Genomic DNA, 16,415 nt, shown 5'->3' with positions numbered 1-16,415 from the left:
GCTGCAGGATCCAGTAATAGCACCAAAATCAGCAGGGGTTGAAATTCCTCCTCCAGAGATCCAGCACCCATCAACCCCCTGAGCCCAGGAAGACCGCCTGCCCTAAATACTGGGGAGAACTGAGGAGGGACAGAAGTAATCTTTTCTATACCCCAACACTGGTACCTGCAAATCCCCTCTCAAACACACACACATGCAGCCTACATGCAGGTAAGTACACACAGAATGCAAACGCAGACTGCCTCAAAAACAAAACCAAACAAAACCCCTACATGAGCCTTGAAAACAAAATTCTGCCGTGTGAAGTCAACAGACACATACACATGTAAATCCTGATTTGTGAGATTCTCCATTCATAAGCACAGGCCACCCAGGGCAATCACACAGAGTCTCAAGCAGGCACACACTTATTTACACACACACACACACACACACACACACACATTTTCAATTTTGAAAGCTCGCCTTCACAGCACAGCCAACCCCAGTATGTAAATAATCTCCAATAATTCACACATAACAAACACCCACTCCTCTGTTCATTTAGCCTCAAGGAAACAGACTACTCTGAAATAAAAAAATGCACATGTCCATACACACAAATGTTACCGGGACTTGTTCAGTTATAGACGCGGGGAAAACTGCACATACCAGAATGAATCCACGCGTCTGATGACTAGCACGCTAGGAACAGATAGAAAGGATATAATTCTCAAACATCCAGCAGACACTGCGAAACTCAGTAAATAACACCAAACATTCACAGCACAGCCAAGTCCAACCCTGTCCTGGCTTCAATGTTTGGGCCCACGCGCCCTGGACGATCACCCCTGTCCTGTGGGAGCAGAACAAAAATCGGAGGACTAAGCACCCCTCCTCTGCAACGGAAGGCCTGGTCCCTTCCCTACGCTCAGACTGACACCCCTACACGCAGGGAGAGCACCCCGTAAGCTCTTTCCTCTCCTCATTCTAGGACAACCCCACCTGCTCCAGTGACTTTTGAGCGGAGAGACTGACACAACACCGGCACACGGAGCTCCCGCAGCCTCGGACCTCCCCCTTCCGCCGGCTTGACCCACTCGCCAGGGCCCCCGTCCCCCCACACTGACCTGGCCTCTGAAAGGGGTGGGGTACCAGGAAGGAACTGACTTCAGCGCCACCTCCTACCTAGCTGCCAGCAGAAACACCCGTCCTGGTGGACTGGTGAGGGCTATGCTCACACCCTGGCGTCCTCGCGTCTTAGCCAGATCAGCCCCCTCACTGCCCCCCAAAAAGAGAAAGAAAGAAAAAACGGCCAGACAACTACCGGGCCAGGCTGGAAGCGCTGCCGCAGCCTGGTGGGGGCCTCCGGCTCTCCCGGGGGAGAGGCCAGGTATGACAAAAGGCGTCCAGGCCGAAAGAGCTGCCTTACCCTCCTCCCAGGAGGGGGGGGGGGCTCAGCCTCAGGGTTGCAGGGGGGCGGTGCTGGGGGTACTGAGGCCCTTGGAGGTGGCGGAGGAGTGGGACGCGATCCAGAGCACTCTCGGGGCCCCGGACTACTTCCTCAAGTTCCGAGGGTGGCAGAGGGGTGGGGTGGGGGGGCTGCCTCTCCCTGACTAGGCCTGGGAACCTGAGCCCCAAATATTTGCGGTGGGAGGAGGGAGGGAGAGGGGAATAGAGCCGAGGTGTTCGGATGGCGCAGCGTCCCCGCTCCACCCCCGCCCCCCAGCCCCAACTGGAAGGTAAATACTTACTTAGCCTCCGAACCAGGTACAAGCTAATACTCAACAATACTGATGCCGTGTTTTTTTTGCTCTGTCCCGACCGCAACGCTGTAGCCAATTTAGATATGCTATAAATTTAAGCGGTTGCCATGGCCACGGCGCGCCCATTGGCCGCCGGGGCCCCTACGTACCCCGCCACGTCATCAAATCTGAATAAGGATGCGCGAATTAGGCGGCGGCCAGACAAAGATGAGGATCGGGACCGCTTGAAAGTGGGAGAAAGTGCGGGCCTCCAGCACCGGGGAGAGCCGATCCGCAGGGCCGGGGCCGGCGAGACGCCGGAGACGCCAGGAGCAGCCCGGGAGCCCGAGCCGGCGCGCAGGACCCAGCCGGGGCATGAAGTTGTGAACGCCACCCCACCCCCCTTCCCCCCGGGCAGCGAGCGAGCGGCAGGCCGGAGACCGCGCCGAGGGCTCCGCCGGCCGGGTCCCGGTCCGGTCCACACTCGCCCAGCGGCGATCGAGGCCGGAGGCGGAGAGCGGCCGGCGGAGGGGGGCCGGGGGGCCCCGCGCGGGAGGACGAGGCGGCCCGAGCCGCCGGGGCGCGGGGCTATGATGGTGCACTGTGCCGGCTGCGAGCGGCCCATCCTCGATCGCTTCCTGCTGAACGTGTTGGACCGCGCGTGGCATATCAAATGTGTTCAATGCTGCGAGTGTAAAACCAACCTCTCAGAAAAGTGCTTCTCACGCGAGGGAAAGCTCTACTGCAAAAATGACTTCTTCAGGTAAGAGGCTCCCCCAGCCCCCGACTGCCTGAGAGCCTCCCCGCCGCGCTCCTGCGGGGAGCCGGGCGCGCGCGCGAGCGGAGGGGACGATCCTGAGCCCACCCGGCCTGGCGGAGCGCGCGAGGGGCGAGGACGCTGTCCCCCTCCCCGACCATCCTCCCTCCGGGAAAGGACCCCGCGCCTAGGCGGAGGAAGGGGAGCCCGGGGAGCTTTCCCCTCGTCCCCCCTCCCCCGGGGCGGGACGGAGGGGAGGAAGCTGGGGCAAACTTGCGCTCCAGCACTACCCGCCCCTCCCCTACAGCTGGCCCAGGGGAGGCGCCCTGGGGAGTTGGGGGTGAGGGGCGGCCGGAGGCTTCTTCTGAACGGAATCCTGGAGCCCCAGACTCTGGGACCAACAGAAACTTCCCAGCTCCAGAGAGGCTCAGCCAGGAAGGTTTCCTCAGGAGAAGAGGAGCTGTCCTTTCCCTCCCGGCTCCCCTCACACCTGACCTGTAAACATTGCCTCCGACGTTGAGGAGTACCAAGCAAATGAAAGCTGAGAATCTGGATCTTTGGGGTCTATTCAGGGCTGTCACACATACACACACACACACACACACCCATCGGTGTGCCTCTAAGGAAGGCTAAGCCAGACCGCTTCTCTGGGCCTCAGTTTCCCCAATTAAGAAATGCCGGTGGAGATAGCCTAGAAGCCTATGGAGGCGGGGACGAGGGTTAGGGACAGCTTAACCCTGCCAGCTTCCACTGAACATCCAGCCCAGCTTTGTGAGTGAGAATTCCAGGCGCTGAAAGCGGCAGAGGATCGTGTGATTAGCACCTAGCCACCGGCCCCAGAGCTCTGCACTTGGGAAATGGAGCGGGAGAAAATGTCAGCCTCACCTTTACATGTGTAAACTCCCCAGGACACCACCTCCCCCCCCTCCCGCGCCCGCCACCCCCTCCTGTGGTGGTGCTTGCAAAGCACCTAATAATGATTTTTGATAAGGTGCGTAGGGCCAATTACATGGCCGGATAAAGCCAAAAGTGACTTATGGCTTCTAATGCCCTCACTACATCAATGTCACCCAAATTCCCCGTTTCGAGACATGGGTGTGTGTAGACATGAGATTTCCAGGGTCCTGATCCCCTTTTTCCCCACGATGTGCACCCCATCCCTCTCCTCGGGGGTCTGTATTAGCTGATATGGGGGAGGCCTCATCCTCTTGACTCAGGGATTGGGTCAGGAAGACGGGAAAGGGGGATTAGATGGAGTCCTGAGGTGGGGGAAGGTTAGGGCTGCCTCTGCTCCCGTTCACCTGGTGCCTGCCAGGGCCCAAAATGAGAGGGGGGCTGCGATTCAGCCTCTGTTTCCAGAGTTGGCCCTCTGAAGCTGTGCTGGCTGCAGTTCCCAGCCCATCCCACGGTCCCATCACAAAGCATTTGTGGAGATTCCCAGTAAGCACAGGGAAAGGTCTTTCTGGGCTCAAGTCCACCCATGAAGACAGCCCCCCACCCTACAGCCAGGGCCACCTGGCCAGACAGATCGGCCCGCGCCCCCCCCCCCCCCCCGGCTCTACCAAACTAGAAAAGATCCAGGCACCAAGTGGCCCCCAACCCAGTCTCCTGGCTTAAAATCCTTGGAGGTGACCAAAACCACCTGGCATATGTGTGTCTGGGAGATGGGGGCAGGGAGGTGCCTTGGCGGGGCTTGAGCTCCTGCTGGGCCGAAGGCTGCACCCAGTGCCAGACCCCTTTGCAGCCCCTAAGGGCCTACCCACTGAGGCAGGGCAGACCCCCAGCCCAAGAACAGCCCAGGGCATTTGTCCCAGTTCTACCCTGGCCAGGAAGGACAGAAGTGGGAAGAGAAGCTTCTCAGGGCAGATGGAGAGAGGCCAGAGGCTGGAGAGACTGAATGCTGGGCTGCTCCTGTCCACCTTGCAGTGACAGGCGCCTTGTGTCCACAGGCGCTTTGGCACCAAATGTGCGGGCTGTGCGCAGGGCATCTCGCCCAGCGACCTGGTACGGAAAGCCCGGAGCAAAGTCTTCCACCTCAACTGTTTCACCTGCCTGGTGTGCAACAAGCAGCTGTCCACCGGGGAGGAGTTGTACGTGATCGACGAGAACAAGTTCGTGTGCAAAGACGACTACCTGAGCTCCTCCAGCCTCAAGGAGAGCAGCCTTAACTCAGGTATGCTGGCTGCCACTACCCTTCGTGGTGCTCTCTGCTCTCTCTGGCACCCCGCCCTCCACCCTGCACACGGTGACGGCTCTGTCTCCCTGTACCGGGTCCAGTGCTGGACTCAGAGAACACGAGTCTCTGGACAGCCGGTGTATAGGGCATGGAGAGAGGACTGGGGAACAGGGAACTTTTAGAGCCTGAACCTCCAAAAATACTTCAAGTTCTGGATAGAGCCTTAAGGCAACTGTCCTTCTGGTCTAATTTGCAACAGCCTAATTCATTATTCGGTGTGGGTTGAGAGCTATGTAATTCCTAGGGACATTAGAAGAGCGCTTGTTCGATTTGGAGTTAGGATCCCGGGAGGGAAGGTGCGAGAGGACCTCTGTACTTTTCTCTTTTCTGGTGTCCCTTCACCCGGAGGCCCAGTCCCCTTACCCAGCTCCTGAGAGCTAGGAAAGTCGCTTTCAAAGCCAAGCCTGGTCTAGGAAGAGTGGGCGGGGGCGGGTCTCTAGGGGAGGGGCTGTGGCAGGTTGGGGGGCTGGAGGGAGGGGTCCCTGCCCGGCTGGCTGGCTGGCAGAGGCCCCTGAACTGGAGTGGAATCTGGCAGCTGCTGACGCTGCTGTCGCCTCCCTCCCCGACCCCCCCCAACCCCACAGTGTCATCCTGTACGGACCGCAGTTTGTCCCCGGATCTCCAGGACCCACTACAGGACGACCCCAAGGAGACAGACAACTCCACTTCGTCCGACAAGGAGACGGCCAACAACGAGAACGAGGAGCAGAACTCCGGGACTAAGCGGCGAGGGCCCCGCACCACCATCAAAGCCAAGCAACTGGAGACCCTCAAAGCCGCCTTCGCCGCCACACCCAAGCCCACCCGCCACATCCGGGAGCAGCTGGCGCAGGAGACCGGCCTTAACATGAGAGTCATCCAGGTGCGGCTCGCGTGGGGGTCCCCACCCGCCTCCCTGCGGGTCCCCCGGGCATCTGATCTGCCCCAGGAGGGGGAATTTTGAGGCAAAAGATTCAGTCCAGACCCAGTGGCTTCCTCTCGTGCGACGTGGATGGGGTCACTGCACTTTGTGCCCCGTCCTGGTTTTAAACCTTTTTTTGGGGGGGGGCAGGACCCCTCCTTTCCGAGCACAGAAAGGAAATGTCCAGAGGCGCGCTGGCAGACAGACAAACAGCCCCAGCCAGCCTCCAGAGGGGAGGCCGGCCGGAGCCTTGCTGGGCGGGAGGCCTTTATAAAGCCGTCAGGCCAGCCGGGGCCTGGAAGCCCTGGGCTCTTTGAGTCTCTCCACGGGTCTGCGAAATCCTTCACCCTTGGCTGGTTCTCCGAGGCCCCTCTCCACCCCTCCCGGCCTTAATCCCGGCCGGCCTCCGCCTCTCGGGAGTCCTGGAGTGCCACAGGCGCTAGGACCCAGCAGGGGTGGCCCAGGCAGGAAGAGGAGGGGAGGCCTCGGCTTACCCCCCGCCCCAGCTCACTGCCCTCCACCCCACCCCTCTATCCCAGGTGTGGTTTCAGAACCGAAGGTCCAAAGAGCGGCGGATGAAACAGCTGAGCGCTTTGGGCGCGCGGAGACACGCCTTCTTTCGGAGTCCCAGGCGCATGCGTCCGCTGGGCGGCCGCTTGGACGAGTCGGAGATGTTGGGGTCCACCCCGTACACTTACTACGGAGGTAAGGGGGGCACTCCAGGGCGCGCTGCTCCGCACCTGGGCCCACACTCTAGGGCCGGGAGTGCGGGGGACCTCGGCCTGGGCGCGCTTTCCACCGCCCCAAGTGCTCCCGGCTTCCTCCCGCACGGGCTGGGCACAAAATCCAAGACCCGCGCGGCCGAACACGTCCACGCACACGACTCACGCGTAAACACCTCCCGCACCCAACAGTAGACTGGGCACCACTGCCGGGCGCCGCATACACACACACACGAGAGTGACACGTGGGTACACACACGTGTCCAGGGACACATAGCCGGCCGGACACCAGCTACAGGCACATTCCGTTACCCCACCTTCTCCGCGGCACCCCAGAAGGAGAGACCCACGGGGTCTGCACCCTGGGGGACAGCCTCCCGCGACAGCCTCCCCGCTGCGGTTGCCTGAGAGCCTGGTGTGTCTGGGCCGCGTGGGCCGAGCACATTTGGGGTGCGGTTCGGGGTGGGAAGGGAAGGGGGTTCGGAGCCAGTCCCTGTCCGTCCCTGGGCTGTGCGCCCGGCGCTCTCCCGCCCGCAGGCCAGCGGTCCAGCTCCAAGTTCCCCCGAAACCACCCGGAATGTGTGGGTTTTTGGGGAGGGCTGCTCTTGTCTGGGGTGCACCGAGCTTGGCCTTCGGGTTTCTCTTCCCTTCCTTCTCCTCCTCGCCCCACAGCCATCCCAGCCCCCCCACTCCGGATATTGAACCCCTTTCTCTGGGTGGGGGCACTGCGCTCCGGACCCACCACCTCCCCACTTCCCCACCTTTTAATTCCGGACATTTGCACTTGCGGGGAGGCAGCCCCGTGCCGGTGCGGCTCACTGGGAGGCGCCCGGCTTTGTCGGGGCCGTCGCTCGACCGCGGCCGAGGCTTTGCTGGGGTTTAGAATCCGAGTTCGAGAGAGGCGACTTCCCTTAAAAACGTGAATTTAGACACAATGAGCGGTGAAGGGAGGGGAGCCCGGCGTCCACAAACCCCCGGATCAGCCTGGGCTCCGAGGCCTAGGGTGGGGACTCGGCTGAAGGCCCTGGACGGGATGGGCAAATGTTTGAGTTGTTGCATTTTTCCCCCCTGTGGTAGTGGGGGTCCAGCCCGGACAGACGGGGGGGGGGGATGGTGGGCGTGTTCTCCTGGCCGCCCCCCCCCCGTCCATCCTCTACTCCCCCCAAAGCTTTCCTCCCGCCTGCTGAAAGGGGGGGGCCACCTGGAGAAGCTGCGAGCCCCGCTCCAGCCCTGCCGTCTCCCTTCCCCGCGAGCCCGATGGACAGGATGGGGGGACCGGACGTGGGGGCCCCTTTTTTCCTGGAAATAGGCAGAGGACAGGACCCCCCAGCCCCCAGCGATCGAGGCAGCCCCGCCTAATCCACGCTGGGAGCCGGAGCTGGAGGCGCGGGCAGCGGGGCGGGCGGCTCCCCGTGGGAGCGCGGACAAAGCCGCAGCCGGGCTTTTGTGCCCCTTTCAGACAGCGTTTGTTCCAATTACCGCGGGCCCGGCCGCCATATGGGCGGAGGCGGCGCGCAGGACGACGCCGGGGCCCGCGCCGCCGTGCGGGGCTCGTCCCCCCAGCTTCATCTCTTGGGGACCCCCAGATTTGCCTCGTCTCAACCTCATTTCTCATTTTTGGGGATGAGTTAATTGGCATTTGTTTTTTTTGTAACCTGGCGATGTTGTCTAAACCATCTCCACGCCGCACAAACGGACACCCCCAGTTTGGGTGGATTTCAAGGTTTAGAGAAGATAGTGGGAGGTGTCAGGAGTGTCCCCAATCCTCAGCGTTTGAGACCCCAGGCGGGGGAGCGGGGTAGAGGAAGGAGAGGCTCTTGAGTCCGCTTGTGGCGCTTTTCCCGTCGTTCAAAGCGGGTCGCGGTTACCCTATAGACTGGGGGTGCCAATTTGGGTAGGAGCCCGCACCCCAACCCTTGAGCGGCTTCTGGTGGGGCTGCTGTCCCTTAAGACCTTATAGAAGGGCAGAGGGTTGGTGCAGAAACAGCTTAAGGTTGGGGAAGGTGGCCCGGGGTCTTGTACCCCAAAATTTGTGGGGTGCTCATCCAGGTGTTTTTCTTGGGAGAAGGCTTCCAAGCGGGCTGTGTCCCCAGATAGCTTGGAACCTGGGTGCCCAGGCCAGTGCCATCGCCGGGCTCCGCTTTCTGGGTTCCTGACTGGGCAAGGCTGTTTCAAACGATCGGATCCCCCCTGCACCCGGACAATAGGGGCTGTGTTGGGTCGGCGGGGTGCAGGGACGGAGAGGGGTTGCCGAGAGCACCTCACTTGCTGTGTGTCGGGGTTGTGCCCCCCTCCCGCGTCCACCCTGAGCTCGGTGCGCTCTCCTCCTCCTCGGGTCGCCTGCATGGCGCGTTCTTTCCACTCCGCGCCCGGCTCTGCGTCTCTCTGCCGGTTCTCGAACTCTCCTTTTCTTCCGAGTTTGCGTTTTCCCTGAGTCGATCGATCGCGCCCGTCTTTTCGCGACCCCTCGACCTCCCGGGACCAGGGCTGCGGCGCCTCCACCGGGCTGGCGCGCGCGCGGGTCCCACGCGCGGTCTCCGCGTCCCCCGCCCGGTCTGCCCGTGCCGGCGGCCTCGGGCTCGTATCTGTCGCTGGCTCCGTTTCTGGGTGGTCTCAGGCCGGAGCCCCTCCTCCTCCGGACATTTCTCAATGCCCCACCTGTACCGAGGGGTCCCCCTTCGTTTCGGCAGGCGCCCCCGCCCGCGGGTCTGAGCCCACTCCGTCGGTGTCTCCCCGGGTCCCTGCCTTGGGGGTGTCGGATTCTCACCCCCCCTTTCTCCTCCCCGCCCCCCCGCAGATTACCAAGGCGACTACTATGCTCCCGGAGGCAACTACGACTTCTTTGCGCACGGCCCGCCGTCGCAGGCGCAGTCCCCGGCCGACTCCAGCTTCCTGGGCGCCTCGGGACCCGGCTCGACGGCGCTGGGCGCCTTGGAGCCCCCGCTGGTGGGCGCGCACGCCGCCGACAACCCCCGCTTCACCGACATGACCTCGCACCCCGACACGCCGAGCCCGGAGCCGGGCCTGCCGGGCGCGCTGCACCCCATGCCCGGGGAGGTGTTCGGTGGCGGCCCCAGCCCTCCCTTCCCCATGAGCGGCACCGGCGGCTACAGCGGGGCGCTGGCGCACCCCAACCCCGAGCTCAACGAGGCCGCCGTGTGGTAAGGCCGAGGGCTGGGCCGCCCGCTCCCCTGCCTTCGCCCCCCCCCCCCCACGCCTGGATGCAGCCACCGAAACCAAAACGCCCCGACGCGCCTGGGTCTCCCTCCGACCCTCTCCCTGCATCCCGCTGGCCCTCGGGGGGCTCCCTCTGCCCAGCGCCAGCCGGGAGCAATTTCTTGGGACCAAAGTCAAGATTCTGCAAGGTCAGGAGATTCCAAGCACTGATCAGACGGACCCCGGGCCCCCACCCCTCTCCCAGACAAACGGGGGGGGCGGGGGGGGGCAACCATGTTTCTCCCCCCTCTCTGCAAGCCCGGCGGTATTGTGTAATCTTATTTCTCGCTCTGCTTTCTCCATCTTTAAAAAAAAAAAGGATAAGAGATTGGAAGAGAGTGGGGGGGAGAGGGAGGGAGGCGAGGGGGACAAACACGTCGAATGGGGGCAAAGCTCACCTGCGAGCTGGCCCCCCCTGGTGGCCAGTCTTGAGGCTCAAGGTCAGCTCTTCTGGGAAGGGGGCAGCGACTCACCAGCCAGGGGCCAGCTCTCCTCTCTTGCCTACTTTGACATGTGTGTGGAGCCTGGGGGGTCCAGGCGGGACTCGAACACCCACCCAGTCTGCCCTGCCCCTAGGCAAGGCGCCAGGATTCTGGGCTCTGGCCCACAGGCCACTCTCCCTGCTCCCTAAGGGGCAGGGGGACAGGAGGCTGGGCAGTCAGGATGTACAATATTCTACTTTTTTGGAAGTCGGACGCTTCTAGTTTCCTTATTTTGTATAAAGAAGAAACAAATAAAGTATGTTTTTGTGTTTACTGTTTATTTATTGTACACGAGTGATCATCTGAGGCTGGACATTTTTATATTTGTAAGAGGAGGGCGGGGGAGGGTAAGGGAAGGAAACCAGGAAAACCTAAAAAAAAAGGGGAAAAAAAGCATTAAAAATAGAACAAAAACAATCAACTTTTTTTTAAGAAAAAAAGATTAATAAAAAAAAAATAAGTCTTTTTTTCCCTCGATATGTGTGGCTTATCTTTCTGTCCCTACCTGGATGGGTCAGAGTAAACGAAAATATGGTTTTCTCTCTGCCTCTTGCCTCTAACATCAAAAGAACTGGTAACCCCTGCTTGTCCAAAGGGAATTCCTTTAGGGGCAGGAGGGGGTGGACAGTTTCTGTGGAGCACACATTTGGTGTTTTCTCAGATTTTAACACACCCCCTCAACCAACAGAGACCTTCGGAATGGTTGATGGGTGGATGAATGGCTCACAAGAATGAGCTCTACCCCCTGGGCTATTCGAACCCCTGTGTAATCCCCAAAACCAACACAAAGCTGGGAAGACAAAGAAGGGAGGGGCGGGCGGGGCCGGCTGCTTATCTGCAAGGCTGTGTTAGGACCCCAGGTCCCCAGGGAGCAGGCACGCTGGGCTCCTTAGGAGAAGGCCCGCGAAAAGGGAAAGGTTGGGGAGAGATTTAGGATGCCTGGCTAAGCCCCCTGTCCCTTTGCCTCAGCCCCCTGGACTTGCAGGAATAGGGGGTGTGGGGGGGGTGCCAGCTGCACCCCCTCCCCAGTACAGGCATGGCGGAGATAAAATAAAGCCCTGCGTGTGTGTGTGCCTCTGGGGGCTCTGTCGGCAGCAGTGTGGTAATGGAGGGAAGCAGGACGACAGCAGAATGGAGTGCCTGTGCCCGAGGGACAGGCTCGGAGCCTGGTCATCTGTCCTCCCTGTGTGACCCCTGCAGGACTGTCTTGAAGAGGACTGACCTGCTCTCTCCCTCATAGACATGTGTGTGGCTCCTGATGGAAACTTTAGAAACTGCCATCCAGAATGTCACCCTCAGGGGGCCGTGTGATCAGGAGCTTCCTGCCAGCCGCTGGCTGTCCTTGACGCTCTGAAACCCAAGTCCCTTCCCCGGGTGGGGGGTGTCACCTGCTCAAGGTGGGGGGAGAAAGGGGAAAGACACAGCAGCTTCCACGCTGATGTGGATGGATAGAGCTCCGAGCTGCCCCTCAGCTCTGCTGGAAGGCTCAGTGGTGGCCACATATGCGCATTGTGTGTGTGTTATGTGTGTGAATGTGTGTGGCGTGTGGTATGTGTATTACATGTGTGTGATGTATGTTGTGCATTGATGGATGTGTGGTCTACACGTGTGCTGTGTGGTAGGTGTGGGTTTTTTCAAGTCATATTATTTACTATAATAGGGGAGTCACCATTTCATAGGCCAGGTAATGGCTGTATTTCTTAGCCAGGTGCCAATGGCTCACACCTGTAATCCCAGCTATTCAGGAGGCTGAGATTTGAGGATCATGGTTCAAAACCAATGCCAGACAGGAAAGTCCCCATGAGACTGATTAACCACCAAGAAGCTGGAATTGGCACTGTGGCGCCAAGTGGCAAAGCACTAGCCTTGAGCAAAAGAGCTCAGAGACAGCAGAGCTCAGGCCCTGAGTTCAAGCCTCACAACAGACATTTTAAATCAACATACATTTCTTTTTGGAAAATGTCCTCCCCTTCCCTCACGAAGTTTTTCCATCTCATCCCCACCCACGAGTCATAAATTCATTTTCAATCTAGTGTCCTCAAAACTTAGAAGGAGGAGAGCAGAGGGAAGAGAGAGACAGGAAGGGTGGGGAAGGGAAGGAGAGGGAGAGGGGACTGAGAAAAGGAAGAGGCAGGTGGTGGTAGGGAGCTGGATGAGGGGGGGCCCTCATGAGGAAGCCAGTCACCCACTGCTCAGGCCCCAAAGAGTCTAGGCCCCTGAGGGCAGCAGAAGTTCAAGGAGTGCCAATGGATGCATCTCAGTGCCTGAGTGAGCACAAGACTTGGCTCCTGTTCCTGAGTGAGAGCATGGTGGAGGAGCCAGAGAGGGGTTCTGGGGTCCTAGAGGCCGACTGACTGGAGAGCCAGAGACAGGCCATGGCATCACACATTCTGCACCTCCCTGTGTGCTGTGGGGAAATGGGGTCATAACAGGGTGGAGAGAAATCCTCAGCTCCTGGTGTGGTCCTTCCCTGTGTACACACACACACACACACACATCCACACACACACACATACACACACACACACACACCACAACTGAGAGGACACAGAAGAGGAAGCCTAACTCCACTCACACCCACCCCCATTTTATCTTCCCAGTGCCTGCTGGATGGGACCCAGGGATCCCCAGAGAAGCCCAGCCGCCCTGCCATGGCTGTTTCCTGTCTGTGCCACCAACCAGGCTACAGTCCCTTGGCCCCCACAACCACAGCCACCTCAGTATAGGGTGAGAGAAGAGGGCCTGGATTGAAATGCAGATGCCCGGGCGCCCCCTGGAGGCCACAACAGAGCCAGGCTGCCCCTCTGACCAAGCCTCCCAGACAGGATCAACTCAGTGCCCCCCCACACACACCACCACTCAGCCTCAATCCCAACCCCTGCTTCCCTCTGCCCTGGTAAGAAGACCAATGCCTGACCATGAGTCACCACTCAGGACCGGCAGGCCAGAGAGGGGCAGAGCCAGATTTCGACCCAGGGACCTCTGCTTCCATACATGTGATGCTATGAGCCAAAGACAGAGCACACACACACACACACACACACACACACGCGTGCGCGCACACTCGCGCGCGCACACACACACATGCACACCTGCCTAGTGATAAGGAATGCACAGATGGATGGTGGGGAGGATGGGTGGATAGATGAGTGGATGGATGGATGGATGGATGAATGGATGGATGAGTGGATAGGTGAGTGGGTGGGTGAGTGGATGGATGGATGGATGGATGAGTAGATGAATGGGTGGGTATATATATATATATATATATATATATGGATGTATTGATGGGTGAGTGAGTGGATGGGTGGGTGAGTAGATGGTTGGATGAATGGATGGATGGATGGATGGATAGGTTGGTGGATGAGTAGATGAATAGATGGATAGAGGGATGGGTGAGTGGATTGGTGGATGGATGGATGGATGGATGGTTGATGGACAGATTGACAGATGGATGGGTGGTTGGATGGATGGATGGATGGATGGCTGATAGATGCATGGATGACGGATGAGTAGATAGGTCGGTTGATAGATGGATTGATGATGGACGCATGGGTGGATTGACGGATGGGTTGATGGATGGATGGATGAGTGCATTGATGGATGGATGGTAGATGCATGGATGATGTGTGCATTGATAGATAGATTGAAGGTGGATGGATGGGTGGAAGGATGGATGATGGATGGCTGGATGAGTGGCTTGATGGACAGATGACGGATGGTGGGGCAGGCAGATAGATGAATGGACAGATGGATAGATGAACTTCCAACACCATGTCAGAGACCCCTGCAGGAATCATGTGACAGCCAATTCTCAGTAGCACCTCCCTGGATTTAGCTCCAGGCTTGGCAATGCTGGCAGAAGGGCAGAGCACGGATGGGACCTGCTGAGGTGGAAAGGCTGCCAGTGTCACTGCTATGTCACTCTGTCCCTCCCCTCCTCTGCAATGTGCACCACCTATCTGTTCATCACCTGTATTTATTATTCTGAAAATAAAAGACTTTCAGTGGGGGGAGGGGAGAACAATCCAGTCACGTAGGTGAGGTTAGCCAAGCTGCCACCCTCTGGGCGGCCCCCACAGTCCACGGATCACCATGCTGCTCCACAGTGGCCTCTCCCACCACAAGCATCTCCAACCCTCTGCCGTCCGCCATGCTCTCCTGATATCCGTGGCCTCCTGCTCCCCCCGGAAATAAATACCCCAGCGAGCATGAGGGCTGAGCCCCCGTGATCAGGACTAATATTTAAAATGCAGAATGGCTGTGGCGGGCGTCAGCTCCCAAATCTTGTCATGCAGTAAAAAGATATGAACAGAATAAATGATGTCTCTCGCTCTGATGATGAGAACGGCGTCCCCTGACTGGAATGCTAAGTCCTGCCTCCTCCTAGCCGAGCACGTGTCTGATTTATGGGAGCCCGGGCGCCTCTCTGCGGATCTGTCCTGCACGCTCAAGTGGCCGTTTACCCTTCCTCTCCCATCAGAGTCACCACCTAGGGGCCATTTGTTGACGGGCAGCCACCTCCTCTGTCCCTCTCTGGCATAACTCCACACCGGAGCTCAGGCCTATCCCCGCCTGCCTGCGCCCCCAGCACCTGCTCTGGCGGGGTCCCGAGACCACTGATCTTGCTTTGTGAGTCTTTCAGAGAATGTTTGAGTGCAGGGCCAAAGAAAGGACTGGAGGCTCTGGGAAGTCACCAGAAGTTGATGACAGCACTGGGGTCAGGGATCAGACCCCTGAGTTCCTTGTTATTCAAAATGGGGTCCACAGACCAGCAGCAGCTAAAGCAGTGTCTGGTTTACAATGCAGTGTTAGGGCTAGGAGTGTGGCCTAGTGGTAGAGAGCTTGCCCAGCACACAGGAGCTCTGGCTTTGAGTCCTCAGTACCACAGACACAGAAAAAGCTGCAAGTGGTGCTGTGGCTCAAGTGGTAGAGCATTAACCTTGAGCAAATAAGCTCAGATACAGTATCCAAGGCCTGAGTTCAAGCCCCAGGATAGTTAAAAAAAAAAATGCCATGTTATATAGAGGCAGACATAGCAGCACATACCTGTCACACTAGCACTGAGGAGGCTAAATCAGGAAGACTGCGTGTTCAAAGCCAGTCTGGGATACATAGAGAGACCCTGTCTAAACTAACTGGTGGCTCACGCCTGTCATCCTAGCTTCTCAGGAGGCTGAGTTCAAAGCCAGGCCATGCAGAAAAGCCCACAAGCTCAAGGGATAGAGCGCTAGCCTTGAGCCAAAACGCTAAAGCACCACACCCAGGCCTTGAGTTTCAAGCCCTAGCACTGGCACAAAAAGAAAACAAAAACAAACCCCAAACCAAACTGACCCTTCCCTGCCCCCCACTCTCTCTCTCTTCTAAAAGGAGAAACTTTGCTAGTTGTTTTTCAAACATGTGTTTTATTCTTTAGATTTTGGGGGGTGGGGGAGTGGGGAGACGGTGAATGCAATCAGGTTTTGGACTTCAGATAAAAAATGGCAAGCGCGGGCGGGCTTGACGCTCTGTAATGAATGGGGCAGTGTGTAATAGGATTCTCCTGCCCACAGTGCTCCCGGAAAACACCTTTTTACATATGATATTGCCCACGCTGGACTGGCAGCGGGGTGATTTATGGGGTTCCTTGCTCCAGAAAACCTCTCCTGGGGTTGCCTGGCCTGCAGAATTTATCAGGGAGTTTGGAAGGAAGACAAGAGAGCTACCCGTGACATTTTTGGTGGAGATTTAAAAAGCACAAACATTGGGAAGAGAGAGGCCGAAGGGACCAGAGAGGGTGAGGGTTCATTTAGGACAGTGGGATCAGCCAGAAATGGAGGTTCCATGCCCCCCCCACTCCCCAACAGCCCTGAAAACAGGGGAGCTGGCAGGAGGGGAGGAAGGAGGGTCAAGGAGCCAGCGCTTGTGGCATCTGGGCTGAGTGGCCATGGATGGCCTTTGAGACCAAGGAGCTGTTTTTGATGGTACACACGCACATACATACCAGTAGCCAGGCTTGAACTCGGGGCCTGGATGCCGTCCCTGAGCCTAGAGGTTAGCCTTCTACCACTTGAGCCGCAGCTCCACTGCCAGCCTCTGGGGTGTGTAATTGGAGATGAGAGCCTCTCAGACTTTCCTGTCCAGGCTGGCTTTGAACTGTAGCTCTCAGCCTCCTCCTGAGCAGCTGTGATGACAGGCGTGAGGCACTGGCACCCAGGCCCACTTCACATGGCTAGAACATCAGACATTTCTGTGCGTGTGTAGGTGACAGCGAGGCAGAGCCGCCTCCCACCTGCAGGGACACTGGGGAATGAAAGGGGCGGCAGGCAGGCACACACACCTGCTGCCCCGGTTCTTTGGGCCTGGCTGTGCAAACACCAGCGGCCAGGAAAGGCAGA

The 16,415-nt window shown here is 58.7% G+C and overlaps 1 protein-coding gene across 1 annotated transcript; it reads left to right on the top strand.

Annotated features, from left to right (window-relative positions):
- The first annotated feature begins 2,314 nt into the window (after positions 1 to 2,314).
- Positions 2,315 to 9,767, top strand: Lhx5 (LIM homeobox 5). The gene is made up of 5 exons (XM_090319889.1): positions 2,315 to 2,487; positions 4,431 to 4,654; positions 5,302 to 5,579; positions 6,158 to 6,323; positions 9,138 to 9,767. The coding sequence occupies exons 1-5, from the start codon at positions 2,315 to 2,317 to the stop codon at positions 9,503 to 9,505; spliced, it is 1,209 nt and encodes a 402-aa protein (XP_090176015.1). The 3' UTR covers positions 9,506 to 9,767.
- The last annotated feature ends 6,648 nt before the right edge of the window (positions 9,768 to 16,415 follow it).

The sequence above is a fragment of the Megascapheus bottae genome, chromosome 28, assembly GCF_031878675.1.
Source record: "Megascapheus bottae isolate mThoBot1 chromosome 28, mThoBot2.hap1, whole genome shotgun sequence".
NCBI lineage: Eukaryota > Metazoa > Chordata > Mammalia > Rodentia > Geomyidae > Megascapheus > Megascapheus bottae.
Note: the sequence above shows the minus strand (reverse complement) of the source record. Positions and strands in the feature narration are given on the sequence as shown.

Excerpts from the sequence above, each read along its gene's own strand:
- Lhx5 (XM_090319889.1), top strand. The coding sequence starts at position 2,315 with ATGATGGTGCACTGTGCCGGCTGCGAGCGGCCCATCCTCGATCGCTTC. Across the intron at positions 2,488-4,430 it reads TGCAAAAATGACTTCTTCAG|GCGCTTTGGCACCAAATGTG; the intron begins GTAAGAGGCTCC and ends TTGTGTCCACAG. Across the intron at positions 6,324-9,137 it reads CCCGTACACTTACTACGGAG|ATTACCAAGGCGACTACTAT; the intron begins GTAAGGGGGGCA and ends GCCCCCCCGCAG.